The sequence below is a fragment of the Neocloeon triangulifer genome, unplaced genomic scaffold, assembly GCF_031216515.1.
Source record: "Neocloeon triangulifer isolate White Clay Creek 2 clone unplaced genomic scaffold, ASM3121651v1 ptg000012l, whole genome shotgun sequence".
In the NCBI taxonomy this organism is placed as follows: Eukaryota; Metazoa; Arthropoda; class Insecta; order Ephemeroptera; family Baetidae; genus Neocloeon; species Neocloeon triangulifer.
The window spans coordinates 9,268,209-9,286,817 of NW_026775554.1; the positions used below are offsets into that span (position 1 = coordinate 9,268,209).

Here is an 18,609-nt window from a genome sequence, read left to right on the forward strand (position 1 = left end):
GCCACAACAAGAATAATTTTACCACGTTTAATCCTATTTCAGTCCGTTAGTGCGTCCGGCTGGATAAAGCAGCCCAGGATAATCCGCTTAACATTTCCGCAGAACGGAAACAAACACACAATCTCCAACTTTTCAGGCCTAATTTATGGCAAATTTATTCTGTCTGTTGATTTGGGTATTCAAATTTCTCATTATTTCGTCAAACGTCGCCCTCGAGGGCCAATTTGCTGACTGCGGTTGGCTCCTTTACAATGCAAATCACCGCTTGATATTTAATCAGCGAAATTTTTTGCTCTCGTCGTCAGGAAAAAATATGAAAGAGGACTTCTTGCCGAGCGGAAAAGTAAACACGGGGCCATAGCATTTGCAATCAGCCAAGTCGGAAACTCGCATTTCATCGCTGAGGTTTGCAGATCGATATCGGTCGAGGTTTCGGCGGCTGCATCTCTCGCCGGCTAAACGTCTCAGTCACCCGCCGACTGGAAAATTGCCCCGGCTAACAGACATTGCCACCTTTCTTCCTCGTCGTGAGATGCGATTGCGATTGCACGCCTGCCAAGTAAAAAAAAACCCTGGGCAAATCCGTAGCCACCGCACAGCCGACACGTTTCTAAATTTTCCACCCAGCGGGGGAAAAATATAACATTTTGGATGATGAATTTCACAAGCTCCAAGGAAAATAGGTTTCATGATCGAGGCTTCAAATCTTCGTTCAAGTTTCAATTAATCAATTATATAAGAAACTGATTGAGAAGAGGAGACTGAATCATCAACGTTTTATTAAAAATTTCAAAATCAACAGTTCTGGTGGCTTCTCATGGTGGATTAATTAAGCCAATATGAAAATTAAATTATGTTTTTTTAAATTAATTATCCAATTAAATCTGCGCCTCTGACATTAACACTATTGATCTTGAAAATTCCATGGCCATTCTTTATTAACATTATGGCTAAAACATGAACTTTTATTGAATTGTTTGAATATCAACTATATCGTTTTCTCCTCTATCTAATGAATTTCTTCCTCCTTTTAAGATAATTCTACAAATTGAATTTATATTCAAGTAAGGAGTGCTTTATTTTAAAGGAATTAAATTCAGATTTTAATGAGAGTGGGAAGTAAATGCTATGAAAAGAATCTCTCGTGGGAAGATGTGTCTCTTACCGCAATCATTTGCATTCATCTCTAGGTCGTAGCGATTTCCAACCCTTTGCAATTTTCCACCACGTGCGAAAGTATTCAAGTCGTCGCTTTTGCTGCACATCCCCACGGAACCACGCCAGCGATTTCCCGGCAATCTCGCCGGCTCAATTTTCAGACACGATTTTGTTTTACAACGCTAGTCTGGAAGGCACAACCGCACTACACTCTTTCTCACTCTCGAAGTCCGCGAATTTTATTTTCACCTCCTTCCGGCCTCAGCGGAATTCGGCTTTGTATTCACACACAGCGAGCGCTCTCTGCTGCTTTTCTCTCTTAGCGAGAGAGCGAGTGGGCACGTGTAACAACTTCATTGTTATATTTTTCTTACACGGGCCAGTTTATTATACGGGGGCGCCGCTCTCTCTCTCTCCGGCTTTGTTTTTCCTGGCTTAATGATCAGCGAGCACGGAGAAGCACACACGCGGCCATTTTTCGCCTACATTGTGCGAAGCTTAATTATCCGACTCCCAATTTGGGCTTCTCGTTATGGACTCGCTGCACCTGCCTATTTAATTAAACACGCATTTTTTCTTCTCTTGGGCGAAAACATACTTTTTGAATGATGCACGGACGCCTTCCGACCACTCTCTTTAACAAAATGTGACGCGCAGGTAGAGAGACGCGGACTCTTCTTTGTTTTGCAGCGTGCTCTCGACGGCCGGGCGCGCGCGTTTTAATTAAGGTGAGCCGGCAGCAGCAGCCACCCCATTGTTGAGCTGCTGTCCTCGATCAATTATACCGAGGGGGTTGATTTCTGATGGAGCACGCCGGATTTCATTAGTGGCGACGACAAATGAGCCGATCGATTCACTCTCCATACTGCGCGTCTCTTGATTGTTTTCAGAGGCTCTGTTTGCTTTGACATTCGATAGGTTTTTTGGGTTTGACGGTCGAAAGTACAAAATGTTTAATTAGATTAGACCAAATCTGGTAATCGTTTAATGCAGACCATCAAAAAATTAATGAACTTTTTAACATAAAAGGCCCACACCGCTAAATATTTATTCCCTCAATGTGAAAGTTGCGGACTATTTTTTTTTCGTGGATATATACAACTGAAACCGGGTTGTGCCTTTCTCCACCAAAAGCAATTAAATCTCACAATCAGAGTAACGACATTACTAATTTCCAGACTCCAGAATATTGCTTTTTTTACTGAATTGAACCATATTTATTAAAATTAAGATTAAAACTTCCCTCAAGATCCAAATTTCTTGAGCGGAAAGCAGATGAACCTCTACTCTTGTTTACAAGATTGTTTTATTAAAATTTTGACATGGTAATTTTTGACCTCATGATTAAACAAGAGAAAAAAACACTGTTACTTAAATTATTCAGTGAGTGAGTCAATCAGATGGACGTATTAATTAAATTTTGACTGATTTTTCAATTCATATCTTTACATTAGTAATTAAACTGACAAAAAGCTTTATTTCCAATTCTCAAATTTAATTAATTTCGCCTCAGGAGGCTGATTTTGTTGAAGCAAATGAACTTTTCAGCGTAAATAAGACTTTGGCACACAAAGCTGTCTTGAGAGCGTTTTCCAATTTAGCCAGGTGGATTCTCCTTCTCTAGCCCGATTGGCAAAAAGGGCAGGTAATGAACTTTTCCGGAGTCAGACAGACACTCACCTTGGTATCGTTGGTGAGGAGGTGCAGCTTGAGACCGGGCAGCAGCGACGTGCGCTGATTGATGTGCCTCACGGCCATGCGGGCCGCCTCCAACTCGCTGCGCCCCTCCGACCGAGCCACCCCCGTCGTCGTCGTCAGCTCAAAGAGGCCGAGCAGGGAGATGGTGCGCGGCGGTGGCCCTGCCCTCAGGGCCCACGGACTCGACAGGTTAAAGCTGCAGCATGGCCACGCCAGCAGCATCAACAGGAGCAAGCGCATTACCAATCTGGAACAAGTGAAATAGGAAAAGATTTAGAGGAAAAAGTACAAACTTTTAAAAGGAGGTTTCAAACTATGAAATTGTAACAATTTGGGCAAATTAACAAGAAAAAAGGTAGTGTAAAAATTTGAAACAATATTTAAATTAATTTTCAGCCAGAAATTTATTTTATTTTTTAAAATAAAATAAAATTTTCATTTAATTTAATTAAATTTTTATTTTCATTTTTTTAAATATCGTTTTTAACTTCTGTATTTCTCTTTTTCTGTTCTGCCAGTTTCTAATTTCCTCCATGATTGCTGTGAATATAGCAACTTTTGGATTTGTAATGTATTTACACTGTCAAGCTAAACTAGGGTAAAAAGAATTTCCCAAAGTTATAACAATGTTGAAGAGGAACAAAGAGAATGGCTGTGTGTTCCAGTTGAGAGAATCGCATGCAAACGACGTACTGCACGTTCAATGAATTGAAAGAGAGAAAAAAAAAACATTCGTTTGCCAGGTAAAAACGCACCTATACAGCCCATTCAACGCTCCAGCAAACGCGTAACAAGAAGTGAATATACATCATCAGCATATTGCTGTGTAGCAATTCACACACGCAATAATTGTACGGTATTGTTATGTGAACGGCGCAAGATGTGCAAAACTATGCTGGTAAATACACTTGTGCACTCATTCGTGCAGCAATTAATCCATCTTGTCTGCTTTGCAGTTTATAGCTTCATCAACTCCTCCATATTATACAAGTTTCATCCTCTTCCAAGTTTGCTCGGCTAATTACTGAGAGATCGACGCAGGGGATTTCTGAGAACTAGAAGCAACTCGCCGCTACAGGCGATAACTAGGGTTGTTTTCCCTTGATAGGAGCTGTCACGAATCACAGTTGGGGACGTTTAGACACCAATTATTGTTCCAAGGTCACTTTTGATTGCTCTGGAAAGCATCAAAAATTTTATATTGGGAATTCATTTAAATTACCGATAAATGAACATTAAAAACTAGATTTAAAAATAATTTTCTAATCGGAGTAATTAGAAAAACCGCAATTAAAGACTGTTCCTCCTTGATTCAGTTTAAATTTAAATCTGAAGTAAAAAAGGAATGAATTTCAAATTTGTTTTCCTTAAGTTTTATAGTCAGTAAAATTTATAACAATAGGTGCCTTAATTTTTTTGGTCCAGACCGCTCGTGCTGCGCTTGAATGGTTTGCACATTGTAATGTTTCTTAGCAAATCCACCCCGCTAAGCACATTAGTGGAATAGAGAGGCAAAAAATTGCGCGTTGTCGGCCTGTGGAGCGGAAGAGTGATCACTCCCCGGACTAATTCTCGCGCTCGGTTGCACACTCAATTCAATCTGCTTTGTGCTGGTGGCGCATGTGCTAATGAGTGGTGTGCTAATGAGGGATTAGGCTATCCAGATAAATAAACACAAACGCCTTGGGGGCGACCGCATAGGCGAACTGGAAAGCCAGTCGCGACAAACACACATTGCGAAACCCCGGGGAAATCGGCAAACTCGGAATTCGCTTGACTTCAGTCCGTAATGGTGAGACAGCTAGAGAGGTGCGAATCGGCTCGGATTATCAAATTCTGTCCCAGGACGCCTTTGCGCCATCCGGCTTTATCGTTCGTCGGCTTTAGGGTTAATGTTGTTTTCGACTAGCATAGACATGGTGTAACCCCGTGGGAAAATTGTTTTGCTGAGCTCTTTTCTAAACTATAAAAAAAAGGAAACCTAAACACAGTTCCGGAGTTTCCAGACGCAGCTACTTTTAAATTCGCACGCTAAAAATAATAAAAGCTATAGATGTGATAAATAAACTAAATTATAAAAAAATAATAATTATATAACCATGCTAATGTTTTATATTAACTTACACTTTCATCAGACTCATCAGTATGCATAATACGAAGTCAAATGAATATGTGTCTTCAAATATTTTTATGTAAAGGTATGAAATTATCAATAAATCACTTTTTTTTTAATGTTCCCATTAGCTGATTTCAATATTGAGATTGAGAGACGTCGTTTCACTTTTATTTTATTTTTTTAGTTCTTATTTTTTAACAAACACCTTTCAGCTGAAGATTGGTGTGTTGCTCTTTGCATATACAAGGACTTCTACACGAGCAGCTTGAAAGCAAAAACAGCTGTGAGCACAAATTTATTTCATCGTCTCCAGTGTTTCGCAGCAGTCTATCTTCAGCAGTGGAATAATGGCTCGCAGCCGGCACTTCCAGCTTTCACGGGCGGCGAGATAATTTGCGACGCCGGAGAAGAAATGCATCAACTTTGCATAAAGTCTCTTTCTCTCTAGTAGGCAACGCTGTCACGCTCAAAGGGCGCCGCCGCCGCCGCCTCATCTCTCCCTCTCACTGCCGCCAGATAAAGCAAAGAGCATTTTCAGGAAACTCATACACACGAAATTAAATGAGAATATGCTCTCATCTGCAAAAACAAACTTGAATAAAGTGCGTCTGCTCTGGAAATTTTTCAGAAGTGTTTTTTCAACGTATATTTATGTAGATTTCACGTCAGTCGGCAAGATCATCGAAAGAGTCGATCAGTAAGAAAAGTTGCTCATCACGGAAAGTTTAATTGCGTATCTTTTGTGCTACCGAATGCAATTTAAAGTTCCGCGCGTGGAAATAGAGAGGGGAAATTAATTAAATGCCGCGCGCTAATCTGTCTTTTGTGCGTACTGATAGGATAACTTTTGTTTCAAATTGTTCAAAAGAATTTCCCCTCTGAAGAGTAGCAAACAATTCATCCTCTTGAGTGAGAGTTTTTATTTATTTATTTTTTTTCAATTTTAGCTTCATTCTTTGCACACTTCTCAGATGGAAAAGACACAAATTATAAATTACTTAAATTATAAGCAGAAAAAGGTGCTTTTTAAATAAATAGTCTTTAACAATTGAATGTAAACAATGTATTTGTAACAATGTCAACAAATAAACAACAATAATAAGAAAACTAATGATGTTGGTAATAAAACAAAAAATAAATCTGTCGATTAAACATTTTAAAAAATGCATTAATTTGTCTGAAATTAAAACTTTTTAAGAATCTGTGATAAATTCAAAATTTGTCTGTCAATCTTTTTATAAGAGTAAATTTTATTTCATTGAAACTGCGCATCTGCTGACTGTTGTAACAGCTTAACATTCATGCGGCGTTATTTCCCAAGAGCTCCTGCCGACCTAAATACATTATTTTATGCACAAGGCATGGTCATGCAAAAATTCACTGCGCTGCTCGTCACGGAATGGCACGTGCTTTCGGCAATTAAAGTCCGCCGGGAAGCGCGACCGCCGCCGGACGGACTAGAAACAGCAAGCAGGTGCAAATTTATTCACGAGGCTAGGCCGCGTGTTTTCACGACACGCGTTTGATTTTCTGCGCCCCCCAAGGAATACACCGCAGGAATAATGTGGACGACGCAAACGGCCTTGCAGTTAAACACAAATTTGCATTCGGGCACGGAAGCAGCATCCGCTTTTATATTGCGAGAGCGAAGAGACCAATTAGGGGCCTGCTTTTTGGTCGGCGGCTTGCTTTCAAAAGGCTTTTCACCTTCCAAATCCAGTCTTCAATAATTGAAATGCGCGGCAAAAGTAAAAGTGTGTATAGCGGTGCCGTTTCATTTCGTGCTCCATTTCTCACTCCACCTTTTTTATGAAAGAGATCACAAGTTAATTAGTGAGCGCTCCGTACAGAGGATCTCTTTGATGTCACATGCTTTATTATGACTGTCATGTTACCAAGACTGGGCACTTAGGAAATGTAACAAAATACTTCAATGAAACTGTTAACACCAAATATTATGTGTCTAAAATACCAAAAATTCCAGAGTAAATCAACATTAAAGATTAATCCAAAAGCCTTCTGCTTTTTTAAAACCTTATTCAAATCATAATTTGTAGCTTCAAAGCGTTCACATAATTTAATTTATAGGAGAGCATTATTAAAAAAAAAAACCAAATCCGAATAGCAAAGGCTCTTTTTAATCTCTTTGTATTGAAATTCTCGGTTCACTGCATTTTGCCCAGGTTTTTATGGACATGATAAAAAAATCATTTATATTTTATATCTTTCTATAAGAAAAAATTAGCAAATTCTCAACTAAAATACTTTTGGCTTCAGATCAAAGCATGATTTTCCGTATTGTGCAGAAGATATATCTTTTTTTTCTGATGTGACCATCGGTTTGCATGACGTTTATCACACCCCCAGTCATTAAATTGGGACGACGAGCATAATTGAAGCGCCGGCTCACCGCATAAAGGGTATGTTAAGCTCTGTGTCAATATTGGCCGCTGGATGCTCGTCCTCTATAAACATTTTATCAGCGCGCCAATAACCGACCGAATGCTGCTGGTGCGAGCCAGTGAGTAAGCAAGCAAGCTAAGCCCAAATCCCCGAGAAAGTGAAACCCACTGGCCGTAAACTGCTCGTTCACAATTGCGTTCGGTGCCAAATTTCTAGCTGCTCAAATATTTTGACGCGCGCGCGATTGAATTACTGATGTCCGACTGCGTTTCGCCTGATCACACGAGGTCCGTCTCTTTTTGATGTTTTCCGCATTTATGCATCGATTGTCTGAGGAATGTGCGGCAGTGAAATTGAATGAGCGCGATGAAACATCTTATCAAGCCTCAAGCTGTTTTCAGCGAATTTAAGAGGGCGCCCATAAAATTTTATGTTTCCTTCAAATGCTTCTGGCCGTGAATCCGGGTCACGAACGACGAGCTTTCGTTGGCAAGAGACTTCATTGAAATTCAGAGTTGTGACGCATATATAGTTTATATTTAAATATATGTATTGTGTATATATGTGTATTGTATATTATGTACATATATATGTATGTATATTTAAATATATTAAAAAAATATAAGGTTACAGAAACATTTACAATATTCAATTCAAATATGTATCAGCTGAAGCTTTTAAGTTTTCATCTCCCTGTCAGCAAAATAAAAAAATCTCGATCAAATCGAATGAAGTCTTTTCCACACAATTTCGACTGGTATTGTTTTTGCTCCGCCTTTCACTGCCTGGATCAACTACCTGCGAGGTTTTTTTCTCTAGCGGCGTTATACATTAATATTTTGACACCAGCATATCGTGCTGCATGAAATATTAAACACGAGTTAATTATTACACCTGCGCCAAACACAAATCTCACCTGCGTGGGTCGAGGCGGATTTTCCTAGGGTCAACTCAACAATACGGCCGCTTTTTGCAGGTCGTACAACACATTTTCGTGATTGCCGGACCCTGCATGCGAGTAATCGAATTGGTTTCCGATGCTCTGCCGCAGAGGAAGTCCTCATTTGCATGAGATTGTTATATCGGAGGCAAACTGATTGCGAGTCTAATTGAAGTGGGAGCAGCCGCGACGCAAGAGAGCAATGAGATATAATTGCATTACGACACGCCGAGGTAGTAGTAGCAATTCTAAACTTTTTCCTTGAAAATTCCTTCAGTCATAAAATAATCTTACTTTTAATTAAAATAAGCACAAAAATGAAAGAATTGATTTAAGATGCTACTTTGCTAAAAAAATTGATGCATTAATAAACATGATTTGAAACTAAAAAAAGGAGAAGTATGTATTAAAAAAGCTCGGAAAGAGAAATGGAAAAACAGCGTTCTCGGTCATACCATTTCCCTAAACTCAATCGGATCGGTGTTTTTATGCAAACTGTTGAACATGTGTGCGTAGCCGGCTGCATACCCAAACATTCGCCAGGCGCCGTGAAATATTAAATAGGTGTCATTGGAGACTCGAATTTTTTGCGCCGGTGATTTTTTTACTGTTTGTTTGAAAAGAGCCCACGTTGGCATTATTTTTAATTCACCATAGGCACACACAATACCTCGTAAACTTTGACCTTTAGCGAGAGTAGTCGTTCGATTACGCTCTTTGCAGGGAGGAGCGCTTCAAATTTAGTTTCGAAAGTGTGCATATTAAAGCGTAGAGAGGGAGAGCGAGAACCACTCTCTCCCACTCACTTGAGGTACACACTGTACAGAAGAGAAAAGATTTAATACTTTTCTCTTTGCTCAGACATCAAAGTAAATTAGCAGAGATGAGAAATTTGAAGGCAGTCCAGTGACACTCGGCTGCTTCGTCTTTCTTTTCACTCGCGTGAGACGATAAAAGAAAAGGCTCGTCACGAGATAAAGATAGCGTGCATTCATTTTGTTGGAAAGAAAATTTCCAGCCCGTTTCGCGCGTTGTCGCCATTGATGAGATGCAACGCGTAATACATCAAGCGCCTTCTCAAGTCACGCGTTTCTTGTAAGAAGCAATCTTGTTTGTTGAAATTTTCTGCATTTCCAGTGATTAATTTTGCTGAAAGCATTCATTTCCCGACGCATACTTTGAATTAGAGTTTCTGGTCAAATATAAAACCTGCAGACCCAACTTCTGAATTGAACAAGTTTCCAGTTTTGTATATTATTTAGTATCGTCTCTAAATACAATGAGCGAAGTAAAACTTTAAGATTCGCAGCAAGAGAAACCAATGACAAAAAAAGATTTTTAAAACGATTTTCTTTTCTTCTCCTTAATAACGAATAAAAATGGGGATGACATTTGAAAATTTAATCCCGTCCATTAATTAAAAATAGAGATCACATTTCTCTGTACTCTGGAAATTTATTATCCCTCCATTTCTATGAACTCTACTTTAAAACAGAGATAAAACCCTGGAACTCCCTTTCTTTCTAGCATAAAAAATGCAAACACAATTTATTTGCTCTACTTTTTTTGCCTCGCATCTCCAGTCCCTTAGGAGCGAGCAATTTTAATTTCAGAGAACCCTTTCCTGCCTCTCCATGGAACAGTTCGTCTTTAATCTGATCTTTGGAGGATTGGACCTGCCGTGTGACTTTGTCAAGTCGGCTGCGCCAAAACAAACAGAGGGCAGTGGTGCTACCGATGCGCCTGCTGAACTTGAGAGGACCTCGCGCTTTGTGTATTTAATAATATATAAAGCATCATAGCTCAACAAAGCCTGAGCTACGCTGCACTTCTGCGAACTAACTTCCCCGAAAACACACCGTTGCAATAAATATGTCGGTTTGAATTATTTACTCTTCAGCCGAGGATCAATTTTATTTGTTAAAATCCCTTTTTGAGTTTGAAAAAAAAATCAAAAGAAGGCTATAGCAGCATGATTATTCAAAGCTATTATAAGACACACAAGACATTCTAAATCATCATTAGCACCCCATTAATAATCAAATTTATTCTTATAATTTAACATTTATTTTGATTCACAATTTACTATTTTTATTTTTCATGTGGAAGATTCAGTGAAAAAATATATTATTTTTAATCATTTTAGTAATTTAATATCATCTTTTATTAACAATAAAACAATGAATTTATGAAAATGAATGATGTGAGCGTGAATGTTTATATCAATAAAATTTCTTAGCAAATGAAACCTCGTACATTCTTCCATCTGCCGCAAAAAGAAGAAATATTCTTTGACCTGGACCTCTAAAGTTTTCTTAGTCAAAAGAGAATCGCTTAACAATTCATTTCCATAAATCAAAGGGTAGTATGGATTAATATAGTAATTAGTCATGTTGGAAGTTTCATGAAATCTAAATCTCGAAGAAGAATTTCTGTGTGTACCTCAGCTTTTAGAAGTGCAATGCAAACAGATTGGATCTGTAGAAAGAGTCAAATGAAACCCTCTCGTTGGACCAAAGGGGTTTGATCCCTTTAAAACCTCGGCAAACCAGCTTAGGCGCTAGTGTGTTTCACTTGCTTACGATCCTGCCATTGAAAACAAATCCCTTATACTCACGGCAAAAGAGTCAAAATCTGCAAAGTAAACCGATTATTGCATGCGGTGCAAAGGCGCCAAATCAAAGCGAGAAAGCTTCAGCGCCGTGTGCTCTCGTGCACATCCACCCTTGACACTTTCTGCGCGTCGCCATGATTGATTCCCGGCGAGGCGCACTCCAGAGACACTTCTTTCTTCTCAACCTCACCCACCAGCCGCTGCTGCTGATGTACGCAAATTAATAATAACACCGTCAGTAAATAATCGATCGACCTTCTCATGGGACGCTTTCTTAGTTTTGTCAAAAGTTTGACTTGCTTCAATAGAGCGAGGCAATTCGACTTTGTTAATTTATATTTTTGAAATAATTTTTTACCCCCAAACCCAGTTTCACAACTGATTTCTTTACCATCTTGACCTCGATGAAGCTAATAATATCAACTTCTGGTTCCAGACCTATAAAAATATTTTCCAAGCGCCCTAGTTTAGTAACAAGTGCACCTCTCTGCCTATTTTTCCCGCAGCTATCTTCCACCTCTGCTCACAGAGCGCTTTTCCCACAACTCAAAATACCCACGCGGTGCTTGAAATTTAACAAAGAGGTAATTATTTTCCTATTAAACACGGCTGCTGCCACATGTGTGGTGGAAAAAGTTCAAACAAAAGCTGTCACGACAAAAAGCTTTTCCAAAATGATGCGGATTTTATGCAAATTAATGCGAACGACGCTGGTAATTAATCAGCTTTTTGTTCAAATATAAACACAATATTTACCTCAACAGTTGTAAGCTTATTAAGATTAATGGCCTGCAAAATACAAAATACCACTGCAGGCTTTGTTTTACTATTCAAAGTTCATTTTAGGCAAACGAAAGAATCAATCATTTTTGTCGCCCAATATTAAACATATTTAAAAAAAGACCAATTCTATTGCAACCAAGCGGGAGTTGAATTGATCTGAAATTTGCATTCGCCCGCTTTCTCGAGTCGCACAGGAGTGTATGTGTGACGTCAATCACGTGACGGACGAATCGGCATAATATGATTTCATCGAGACCAAAACTAAGAGCAAAAAAGCAATTTTGGGAACAGACGCACTATCAGCTGCTTTTCGTCGCGCATTCGGCGGATCACGAAACGGCGAGGCAGCGGGTTATCAAGTTTAATTATTGTGTATATACGCTGTATCTGAGCGCGCTGCTCTCACTGGCAGACATTCTCATTAAAAAGTGATATGCTTTAGCTTTGCATAAAGCACTCGTGGATGAGCCTAATTGGGCGTTCAAAATTTCACTAGCTTGTATTTCCAACATTCACATTTCACATGCATGAAATTTTAAACAGTTGCTTGATTATTGGAGTGCACGATAAAAAACTGGTCTAAAATGTAAAACTAAATTTTCATCTTATTTTCAGCGATTAAATTTATTATTTATTTAATGCAACTAAATGACCTCCAGCTTTTACTGTTTTAAAATAAGTTGTAAACGAATTTTGATTTTCAGAATTCTCTCGCAAGCAAATGACAATTTTGAAATAATATGAATACTTACTGAGAGTGAATTATAATCAAGTTGGACTCTTCTTGATGGTTTCACTGTGGGGTTTATTCTGTTGTGCTGCGTACACAACTTTTCCAAGCATGATAAATGTTTTGCACAACGTACGGTCCCGGTCTATATTGGTGCCGCATTTTGAAACTGGCATTTTCAGTCCAGCACTTCCCTCCGCCGCATTGTTCTGCAATAGGTTTGACATTTCAGAGCACAAGAGCAAAACACAAAGGAAAGGTTATAAAAATACTCTTGATACTTTTACAGTTGAAATCGAAAATTCAATGAAATTTTTAGAGGTTTATTAAATGATTAGTTTTATGTAAGAATCTTCTAAGAAAAATATATGGCTCACTGGCTCACTAAATAACCTAAATATTTATAATACATTATTTTTAAATTTTTTTTCTTTAATACACTATCATAAATTTCTAATTTTTATGTTTCAATATAAGCATATATTTTTAATTGTTTATATATTTTTGAGTCCTTAAACCTTAAATATTAAATAAAAAATTGTCAAAAGAAAGAAGCAAAAATTTGAAAATCATCCATTTTCTTAATCATAGCAATGAACAAGAAAGCGCGATTCATCACTAAAATTGAGTGACTAGCAAAAATATTCATAAAAAAGGTGGTATCCAGAAAGAATAATGCTTCAGAGAGTCGACTTCATTCGTTAAACCTAGACCTTTAAATACTTAATTGAGCTTGAAAATGTATAATATTTTTAAATTAAAAAGTGTACTTATTAATATCAATGTAGTCCAAGCGGTATTCCACTATGATTAAAGATATGTTGTTAAAGCAATGTTGTCCTGAAAGAAAATAACAACTCAGATAGTCGATTTTATCCTTTAATAATGATTACAACGTCATATACAGTGGAAAATATTGATATTAATTTTTGCTATCAGCTTAAGATATCTTTCAATTAGCTGAAATGTAAAATTTAACACTCCCGTTATGAAAGTGGCGTTGAATTTCAGAAAATTTAAAAGGAAAGCAATGAATAGTCGCCAAATAATCGTGACCGGGGCAGTGTCAAACGTACACATAAAGAATTAATATTAGCGCCTTTTTCCAATCACCTCAGCGGCCTTTTTTTATGTCAAGACAAGGACTTGACCTGGGATGTTACGACAAGCAGGCAAGCTCAACTAGCCGCCGACTGCGCTCTTTATGGGATGCTGGTTGTCATTGATTAATGACTTCAAATTGCTCTGCGCGTCGTTGACTGACCCTTGCAACTTATGCAGCAGCATGCCCTGCCACGTAGATTCATTTCCATCGCCCTGAAATCGAGTGCGGCGGCTTAGCGGCAGATGGATCGTCGAGCTTGGCCAAAGAGAGCCGCTCAATTTTCACTTTAATGTGGATGGATTTTCTCAGATTTCGTGCAGCAATAGCAGGTTAGTGCCAGTTTACTGGACAGTACGTTCAGATTTTGTTAAGGAGAACCAAGAAAAAGTTACAATTTTTTGCTAATAATATAATGAAATGTGTGCTATTCACACCACTATTCACTTGATTTTAGTTTTAATAAAATGGAAAAAAATAAACATAAAGAAACACATAATTATTTAACTTTCCAACTGAAGACTTAAAAATATTTTAATAACCAATTAATTTATCCATTTTCCAAAGGGCCCTCGCTTTGGTTTCCTTCAAATTTAGAGAAAAAAATTATCTAGTACACTGATTTTCTTTAACAAAAATAAGAAGTAAAATCATCTCATGGACAGGCTTTTTTATATTGAAATTCTGCAAAAATTATTGTTGTATGGCTGTTGAAGAATAAATCTGCTTAATAATGTTTGTTCCAGACTTGATGGCCTGAAAGGGAAGTGAAAAAACTAAACAATTTAATGTGAATTTTTGAAGAGCAGCCAATTAAAGTAGGATTAAATGTCAAGGAGCGGCAGTACAGCCCCTCTAGAGACATCCCAATCAGACGTAGAGAAAGGTCAAGCACGCGTTCAAGGGCGCTAAATTGTGCCGGAAAGTAGTTTATGAGCGATGCCTTTGTGCGAGCGGATGGTCAGCGACGAAAAGCGGTTTACAGGATCATTTTGCGGAACATAACCAGCCAGACCACAGGAAAGCCACTCGAGCGGCGTGTTTCTCGTATTATGGTGGCACCGCGGAACGCACGACAACCTCAAGCACTGCCAGAATTCTATGTGTGCCCTTATTGTGTGTGTAATTGCCGCCCTGGCCGGGGCGAAACCGCACCACCACTCGCTCGCTACTCGCAGTTTTAATTAAAGCTCTCAACTATTCGCCAATAAACCCGGCCACCCTCTCTTTGCCGGCAAAAACGCATCATATGTACGAGCAAGCGAGCCCAGGTGAAACAAACATTGCGCGGTCGCTTAAATTGGATTAGGCGCTGCGCGAGAGAGTGAGTTTCATAATGCAAACGCTAGCTTGACGTGAAATAATGGTTGATTAAGTACGCACAATCTGATTATTAAGATGGATTAAGGCACTGGATCCGTATAAAGCTTTGTTTGCAAAAGTTGGAGCAGCGAGTGGAGGTGGATTTATTTGATCGAGCTTTGCCTGCCTTTGCTGCTGTCAACAGCTCAAAGGTGCGCCTCCAAATCCCATATTGCTCTGTTTTTTAGTCTGCTGCTGGATTTTCTCTACTCGTCGCTCAAATTTCGACAGCTTCAGCTACGAGTTACCGAGTGATTGAAAACTTATACAATCCTATTGGAGAAGTTAAATCTTGAAAACTTGACAGCGTCGAGTACGTGCGTGTTTTATTTCTTAATATGAAAACTAATATTAGCACATTTTACTCTTTTTACACATTTTTAATGCACTGCACCAAAATGTATTGGTGCCGCAACCCTGATTATGATTTTTGTTCATCAATTTCACCGGTCATATTTAAATATTTATGGTTTTTTGATTAAATTAAATCTGGCTTGCTCGGTGAAGATGAGCGATTAATTTCACGAAATTTGATAATGAAAAAAGCGACGGAAAAAATAAATCGATTATGGAAGCCCAATTTCAATTATTTATGCATCATTTTTTTTTAATATTTTATTCTGATTAAATAAAAAAATGAGAAAATATTTTGAAACGCAATGTTGTATCCATTCCATTTTAAAACTACCAAAGTCATTTTTTTTTATAAACAAACAAAAAAGAAATCCTTTATGATTGAGTTGCAGAGTTTTCTAGGGTATCTCTTGCAAGCCTCTTCATACAGCCTCATTATACAAATACTTTGCCGTGGAAACGAACCTTATGCAGCGCCTGCTAACGTCACGCTCCAGCAACTGCCTTAGCCCGCCTTGATCAAACAGAACCCAATTTTTCTCAATACGCCCTTTGTGCTGACATTTTAAGCGAGCGCTCAAACTCCCTATCAATCAATTTATTTCATCAGCCAGCTTCCTACGCATATTACGACCCCTTTTATTGGTTCTTTTTTTATCATTAATTGAGTGACGCTGTGGAACTGTATTCGTTGAAGGAGCAATAAAAACTCTTTTCCTAAAGTCAGGTCTGGTGAAGTGGCAGGTTAAACGCCCTTGATTTCCGGCAAATAAGTGTTGATTAAATCACTATTGAAGTAGCAAAATAAGCAATTAAGTGAGGTTTATTTTTGCTCTGATAAACGCAAATAAAATAAATTGCGATTTAAGTATGATTTGCTCTGTTGAATTCTAAGTCAGATACCATGCACACTCACTCACAATCAGAAAAGATGGAGACGTGGAAGTAGTTAAATGATGCATGAGAGGAAGAGGCTGCTTTTGATGGGAAGCATTAGCAAAATTATAATTACAAATATATAACAGACACACGCTCGAGGAAAAAATTTAACGTGATTTCCTTAGCCCAAATCTACCAAATTCAAATCATCTTTTGAGTTACATATATTTGGTCTATATACAATTGAGTGTTATTATCTTGACTTAATTAAGGTACGTAGAAGAAATAACAAATGAATTAAACATTAATAAATGAAATAACATATTATGTTTGTTTGTAAGTTATGATAGAAAAAAATTTTTATTTCCCTTTTTGTATTGCTATTTATTCAAAACTTATTATGATAAATAACAAACATAATTCCCATTAATGACGGCCATCAGGAATCATATTGATTCAGATATTTGATATATATTTCCACAACAATGATACTCAACTTTGATTCCATTGTATTGTTTGATCATTTGGATAATTTGAACAAAATCATGAACTCATCAAATATCTGGAATTTTTTTTACAATCGCATGATAAAATTTCAGATATACTTTTAATATTTTTTTTGTTTTGAAAAATTAGCAACATGTTTTGTACTGACCTTATTCAATTGTAGACGTCCTCCTTGAACTTGGTTCTGGATCTCATGGCGAGCGATGTTTCGAGTGCGTTTGCTGGTGGCGAGAGCAAAAGTGCGCGGTGTGCCGATCCGACGGAGCACCGACATTGACTGAGGAGGAGAGCCTCGGCCGCCACCGCCGCCGTCCTGTGCATTTCAAAATTTGCAGACACGAAACTTCGGTGACCAAAAAGAGCGCATGCGTTTCGCGCGCGCGGTGGTCTCTCGATCTCGACCCAGCAGGTCACACAGTAGGCGCTGAAAACCGACTAGCATTATAGAAGGACTGCATTTTTCTCTTTCATTATTAGTCGCTAACAATGAGACAGATGATTGGAGAAGAGCATGGAGAAAATCGATGCCCTTGCTGTTTTTGTTGTAAATGCTTGCCTTTTAGCAGCACATGTGGCACGATTATTTACCTCCCATTGAAATCAATCTGCTGCAGCTACATATTGCATTATTATACCCAGCTAGTACTGCAAAAAAGAGTTGAACCATTATTTGCATCATAATAATAAACAATATATGGAATTTTTTACGGAAATTCCAATTCTAATAAAAAGAAATATTTTCGAAATTTTGGGGTTAAAAATTAAATTAGGTATGTATATAACATGCGCTGCCAAACTATAAATTTGTCCGATCGAACTTAAAGTTTAGGTATAAGTAATCGATTCAAAAAATAAACTATTAAGTAAGTACGGTTTTATTGATAAATTCCAATGTGTAATGCGGTGTAATGATGTTTCTGATTAAAATAATGGCTGCTTTATAACAAGTTTTTTTATTATGTACGCTACTCAAGTCACAGTTTCAATTTTACTTTTTTTTTTTCAAACGGATATAAAAATAAAAATATTACATGTAAAAATAATAAAATTTCCAAGGCAAATCAATTCCATCCGAGAATTTGTATTTTATCTCCATTTCTTTGACTGCTTTAAATTTCCTTTTTTTTGCGATATATGTTTTAATTCCCTCCTTAAAGCGCAAACTCGACACAACCTGCATTCGAAACGAACGGTCATAAAAAGAAAAGACGATGACGGATCAAATTCAAATCGGAGCTCGGTGAAAGCCAAGCTCCCTCGGGGTTGCGCCTCTCTCGTGACTCTGATATCCGTCTTATTCGCTCGGATGGAAATCGCACTCGTGCAAATGTGCTGACTATGAAGTGTACACTTCCTATCGCCTGCCTTTGACACGCCGATCTTGTTATTAGGCAAATTTGAGGTCTTCAACGTATTATTTGACCTCATCTTGGCTCACATTCAGCTCCTGTCGTTTTCTATCTGTGCTGATCAAGGCAAGCCTGCGGCTTCTTCTCTCTCCCTTACTTTTTGAGAATATCATTATATATTAATAATAATAATGCTGGGCGCTCTGCTGACAGCCCAGTAGCTCACAATAATACGATTAGATAATATTATAATAATATAACTAATTGAAAATAGCTTGAAACTACATTTCTTTTATTATTCATTTTTAAATTTAAAATAAAAAAGTTTATATCCTTCATTTTAAAAATTAATTTTAAATAGACACAACAATATCAAAGTTGAAATATACATAAATTTTGTATTTTTATTTAATTTATCTTCAGATATAACAAATTTTAAGTATTTATTATTCAATAAATTTCTACTTATAATTTAGCTTGCTCATTTTGTAACAAAATATGATTTATAAATTATTTCGTTATTGCTTCACATTTTTTCTTATTTAGACATTTTAAAGATTTTCATGTTTTTAAATATAGATGCTCTTCCGACCCGACGTGTGATATTCCTCTGT

At 37.7% G+C, this 18,609-nt stretch overlaps 1 protein-coding gene across 3 annotated transcripts in view; it reads right to left on the bottom strand.

The window, feature by feature from the left end:
- Positions 1-16,918, bottom strand: part of LOC132197827 (gamma-aminobutyric acid type B receptor subunit 2) — a 56,255-nt gene extending 39,337 nt beyond the window's left edge. For 2 of the 3 annotated variants that reach the window (XM_059621403.1, XM_059621401.1), the window contains exons 1-3: positions 16,795-16,918; positions 12,465-12,651; positions 2,839-3,103 (exon numbers count right to left, since the gene is read on the bottom strand). In XM_059621403.1, coding sequence (XP_059477386.1) covers positions 2,839-3,096 — 258 coding nt within the window. In that variant the 5' untranslated portion in view covers positions 3,097-3,103; positions 12,465-12,651; positions 16,795-16,918. The remainder of the gene's footprint in view (positions 1-2,838; positions 3,104-12,464; positions 12,652-16,794) is intronic. The other variant, XM_059621402.1, reaches the window with a different exon arrangement.
- Positions 16,919-18,609: the final 1,691 nt, after the last annotated feature.